This window comes from Haliotis rubra, unplaced genomic scaffold, assembly GCF_003918875.1.
Source record: "Haliotis rubra isolate DU_JTF1 unplaced genomic scaffold, ASM391887v1 Scf277, whole genome shotgun sequence".
In the NCBI taxonomy this organism is placed as follows: domain Eukaryota; kingdom Metazoa; phylum Mollusca; class Gastropoda; order Lepetellida; family Haliotidae; genus Haliotis; species Haliotis rubra.
In genome coordinates, this window is record NW_025766858.1 from 107,027 (window position 1) to 113,026 (window position 6,000).

The window sequence follows — 6,000 nt, forward strand, 5'->3', positions numbered from 1 at the left end:
CAGGAATGGGCTTCACACATTGTGCCCATGTTGGGAATTGAACCCGGGTTGGGCAAGCGAACGCCTTAACCACTAGGCTACCGCCCCCTTAATGACATCCCAAACTATGTGTCGTGTTATTGGTCTAAACAGGTACAAAGTTGATCAAGGTCGTCCCAATCGTAAATAAATCATGTTCTTATCAGATTATATCTCATATAACCATTACAAACATGAATATATAAACTTTGTAAAACACAATCTGGATAACCTGGGTTTCAGTAATGCATGGCAATCTCAAAACAGTTTCTCCACCCCACAAAAAAAGATCACATGAATAACAAGTACAAGAGAAACATACCTAATAATGTACTTCATATAAGTTTCAAATCCCAATATATTTGGAGACATAACTTAATAACAATAAATACAGACTTTTCGGACTTCAAAGGGAAAAGTAGATGGAACAAAATACCATCAGCATTTTGATTACGCCCATTGCACAACGCAAGAGACACCGGTGACGAGTTTCATTATGTTTTAATCTGTCATTGGTAAAAAAAACGTGATCAGGAGTAATGGTTGGGTTCAACTGGGAAATTACATTTTGTTCAGCTTTAATTACCTGACATTTGTTTGTGTTAAAGCCATGAGCCTAAATATAATTGAAAATGTATTTTTATGGCTGGAAAGCTGATGCATTGGGGTTTTTTTTAGAGTGTAGAGTTTATTTTGCGTAATTGGCCTTTACTTGTGAAAGAAAATGTCAATATATGTAAGTTTTTATCTTGAAATTCAGCTTCACATTTGAAATGCGTGAGTGATTGAGTTTAGTTTTACGCCTTACTCAGCACTATTCCAGCTATATGGCGGCGGTCTGTGATTAATCGAGTCTGTACCAGACAATCCAGTGATCAACAGCATCAGCATCGATCTACGCAACTGGGATACGATGACATGTGTCAACCAAGTCAGCGAGCCTGACCACCCGTTCCCGTTAGTCGCCTCTTACGACAAGCATGGGTTACTGAAGACCAGTTTTAACCCGGATGTTCACACTTGAAATGCGTTCAGCATGAATTATAAAGCAATGTAATCGCACGATGATAAATGCATTGAAAATAATAATATTTAACGCGAAAGGCGACTTGACTGACACAAGTCATTGTATCACGATTGCGTAGATCAGTGCTCATGCTGTTCATCACTGGATTGTCTAGTCCAGACTCGATTATTCAGTCTGCCGCCATATAGCTGGAATATTGCTGAGCGTTAATCAAAAACACAACAGCAAAAGGAAAACAAGAATGTGTGCGTGCGCGCTTGCATGCGTGGGTGCATGTCTGCTTCTTCTAGTCTAGATGATATACCATGCCGCACGTTTACGTGGATACCACCACTGAGAGATAACCCACATTATTCGGACTTCGAGCCGACCAGTCGTTGTTGTATAATCCAGAGCTCCAGGCAGTATTACATCAAATACCGACGTCTCCACAACACAACGGAGGCGGTTGACATCAGAGATAAACATCCATTACATATGCTAAAGCTTGGCATGAAAACGATATTGATACACTTTCAATCTCCAAAGTGCGGTGATGACGAAAGGGGACATAATCAATACTAAAAGATTACATAGAACCGCTAGCAAAGTAATTTAAGAATGCATATCGAAAACCCTGCGGAATCAACGCCAGCGATTATAAGGTGTCTTCTTTTCGTGCCAAGATTAATAAAGTCAGTGGAAATTGGAACCGGAGTGTAAAACAAAAGCATAAAAAGAAGCGCCATTTGGCATTCCATTAGCGCCTATTTTTACGTTGTTGACATTTTAGGACGTAAAATATGGCACCGTGACGTGATAAAAAATTGTTAATACGTTCTTGTCGTCTGAAAGGACGGAACGGATTACTGTAGATAATGAAAAACGCACGCAGCGAAATGCTGCCGGCGAAATTATACACATTGGACCCAGGATACGTGAAGTATAGATATCAGTGAACAATTTGTGATTCGATACTGACCTTTGTGTGAAATAAAACTTATTTTGAGTTTAGTTCGTTTTTATCCACTTTTTGTCTGTTTCCACATTTATATTAAAAGATATCTTAATTTCATGATGCAAAATTAATATTAGATGTAAATGTATTATAACCTTATGGAATATAGGTCAGACACATCAATTTACTTAATCTGAAATGTCTTTGTCAAGGGTTTTACTCGACGCAGAAAGTACGTCCTTTTATAGTAAATGGATAAAATTGACGCGGGTAAAACTATGTACAGTGTCCCGAGTGACCAACAATGACAATCAGTGTGCAAAATTCTTGAGAAAAAGTATGAAGGCCCTCTATTTGAAGTATCTATTTAATTAATTATTAAATCTTATAGTGCAGTACCCTGCAACATTAGATTTCTTCACAGGATCTTAATATTTCCAATAAGGACCGTTGAAATTTGTAATAGGGTATCCTCAGGACCTAAAGATATGTACAAATATCGTAACAGCCCTGCTTGACAACAGCGGATATGGTCTAAGCCTCAAACAAGGCACGGAAGCATTCCCAGCAGAAGGTCAAGGTCGTGAGCATTTCGGATAACAGGGTCCGCTCAAGCGCAATTTTACTGTATACGACTTAGCATGAACTTGTAATTATGCACATATATTTTCTACTCTTGTTTCTTTGCAGCCTGAAAATGGTGACAAATCCAAGCAAGATGCAGCTTCAGTACAGAGAACGGAACATTCCACTGGGACGACGTCATACGACAAAGTATCAGATGAAACAAGACTCCGAGAGGTCATCGACAAATTTGTAAAAGGATGGGACTTCCACCAAAATACTGGCGCAACAAAAACCAGGCCCACGCGTTCCAAAAGATGGGCAGAGTCGGAGAAGAGGCCCAGTTATTACTACAGCTCCTACATGCCTACCAGATACGACAACCAGAGATGGCGGTATCCTAGCAACCTGATGGCAATACTACGTGGTGCCAAGCGAAGCTGGGTGGAGGAGCCCAGGCCGAGTAACGATCGTTGGGCGTATCCTAGCAACCTGATGGCGTTGCTGAGGGGGAAGAAAAGCGCCATGTACGAACCAGAGGACACGGATGATGTTGAAGGAGAGGCTGTGCAGAACGTGATGGACCGCCTTGCGGATGGATGGCAGTACTTTGTTGAGCACTACGTCCCGGAGGAGAGTTCCAAAAGATCTTCTGGATGGGACAATGATCAGAGAACCGGGAACTCAAGAAATTTTAGGCCATATGGTGCACGTCAGTTCTTGGTGCTGAACGGAGGAAGGTATATCATTGGTTGAAGGTCAAGTGACTATCATACATTGAAGTACAATCTGCTGAAACATACCCAGATCATACAAATGCAGGTCAAACGAAAAACATAAACGTTGTGTAAGCTTGCACAATAGTGTGATTACAATGCACATTATCACAGCACTGGGGACATTGTATCGACTGTCAACATGTATCTGAGTGAACTCTCAACGTTTTTTAATATATTTTGCGAAGGAAATATTCCAGATTCTTTCTCATGAGCAACTATGGTACATCGGTGTCTTCTGCTTCATCTCTTGGATGACGTCATCTTGTTCTTGCTATTTCAACTACTGGTGCTATGACGAGGCTCATTTTTGTGACTGTGGGTTTCTTTATTTTCTCTTGGATTTGGCTTAAGTAGCTCTCACCTGTTAATACATCGTCGATGTTGCTATCCATATCATTATTAAAGTGTTACTTTCACGAGATCGTTGTCATGTTGATTCCAGTGGATAGTGAATCCATCATCAGAGATGCCAAGGCGAGAATGACATAGCGATGTAGCACGCTTTCTTTGGCAGGAAAAAGCAACCGAAAAAAACGGTATGCATTAGAGTTATTTTATATATACAAAAAGAGGTCAGATTGGAACTACTTCCAGACTGTACAGAATGTCAATGCGCATTTTAGGATTTGTTGCTTTTTACAAGTACCATTAGTAAGAAATGAGAACACGTTGAATTGATTTACTGATCCACAATGTCGGGGAACTACGACAGACCAAGTTACCGATCCAACCACAATGTCACCTGTAACGACCAGGTTGGAGGGTTGTTCTCAGTCTGAATTTTCCAGGCCTGTGTGTGTCTGTGTGTGTATGTGCGTGCGTGTGCGTGTGTTGTAGGGGGAGATAAAATTTATGAACGACTTTATATCGTTATGAGGTTTAGCGCTTGAGTTCTTTGAAAGTTCAGGATCATGTATTCAAGATTCATCTGATCGTTTGCTTTTTACTTTTGTCATGTCGTGTATCAAGATAGCAGGTATTTCCTTGTCAGATAACACAGAGACAATGGACTTACATTGATCCTGAAGACCACTGCCACATCCTCCCTCTTTACAGATGAACGTATTAGTGACCATAGTACTGTGCTGACAAGCATGGATAATTTGAGATTCGGACAAATCGCATTGTACGACCTAGGCGTCACAACTGAACAAGAATGGCAGCGATCGAAGTACTCTCCGAAAGGATTGATGTTTCTGTTCACGGTCGCACAAAGGCCAGGATGAAGATATAGGTCTCATTCACATGGGCTCGAATTTCAGTAAACCTTCACAAACTAGGATGTATTCTCGCAATCACAAATTACCTGCCCTTGATTAATATTTTCAATTTGCGAATTTGGTTGGCTACGCTACAGTCCTAACGTACCGATCAGAATGCCAGTTGCAAACCAGCCTGAAATTTGGGTTGGCAACATCATCAGCGTAGCGGCCAACTCCATTGACCTTGACATAGTTTACATGAAAATTCAGCTGAAAAACTGGCTGACTCAAAATGGAAAACCCCGAAAAATGTTTTTGAATGGATACCTTCATGTCCAGGAATACGGTGGCTTTGTTTCCTAGGTATAACGAGTTACCTACCTTATTCTTTCCCTTTTCTTTGTCCCCCGTGAAGGTCCGGGTTGGAATGAACCTTCAGTAACCCATGTTTGTCGTAAGAGGCGACTAACGGGATTGGGTGGTCAGGCTCTTGCTGGCTTGGTTGACACATGTCATTGGTTCCCAATTGCGCAGATCGATGCTCATGCTGTTGATCATGGATTGTCTGGTCCAGAGTCGATTTTTTACAGACCGCCGCCATATAGATGGAATATTGCTGAGCGCGGCGTAAAACTAAATTCACTCACTCACTCACTCACTCACCTTTTCCTTGTGTCTTCATTTTATTGGTAGGTAAAATCTTCGTGAAAATCAAATGCTTGTAATTAGCGATCGCTGGAACCACGGGAATGGATACGGGGTTAGAGTAGGTTTACAAAATGCTAGATATAGGGGAATAACAGATCATCTACATACCCATGACCGAAAGATCCACATCTCAAAGTTTCGTTGTGAACACAGCAAAATCGACAGGGTCCGTAAATAATGGAGTCTGGACAGATGCGGACATCATAAGCATTAACCTGCGTATGGGGGATTCGATTCGATGACATATCATCAACCATGACCCGATCTGCTAGCACTCTTTTCTGACATGCATCTTTGAGCAGAAAGCCACCGGATAACGACTAGTATTTGTTGCTGGGGACCTCTTTTCTTCCTCCGGTTTTATATGACTCTTGCGAGCCTGGTACCCTCTTTCCAGTTTACAGAAGAAAGACAAGAAGGCGGTCGTCACATGGCTCCAGTACAAACACAGCCATAGTTCCTATGTGTTGACTTTTACGCCAACGCGACAGATGGACAAGTACTGACCAGTCAAGACCATGCTTATACGATGTCTTTTGTATTGGATGGTTCGTGAAGTAGAACCTTCATGTATATTTCAAACGTGTTGAGGAAAACTTTCAAGCATTGAACAAAAGCATATAAAGTAGGAAGCATCAGCTGAAGCTGCCCTGGATCTTATTTCAAAATCATTTCAAATCTACTGGACGACCGCATGTTATAATACAGTTTCTGTCAGTCTATCCACTGATTGGGCGGTGGGGTAGCCTAGTGGTAAAAGCGTTC

At 41.4% G+C, this 6,000-nt stretch overlaps 1 protein-coding gene across 1 annotated transcript in view; it reads left to right on the forward strand.

Moving 5' to 3' along the window:
• The window catches only part of LOC124280948, a 51,503-nt gene extending 47,762 nt beyond the window's left edge, over positions 1 to 3,741 (forward strand). The window contains exon 2 of the mRNA XM_046716954.1: positions 2,673 to 3,741. Coding sequence (XP_046572910.1) covers positions 2,673 to 3,302 — 630 coding nt within the window. The 3' untranslated portion in view covers positions 3,303 to 3,741. The remainder of the gene's footprint in view (positions 1 to 2,672) is intronic.
• Positions 3,742 to 6,000: the final 2,259 nt, after the last annotated feature.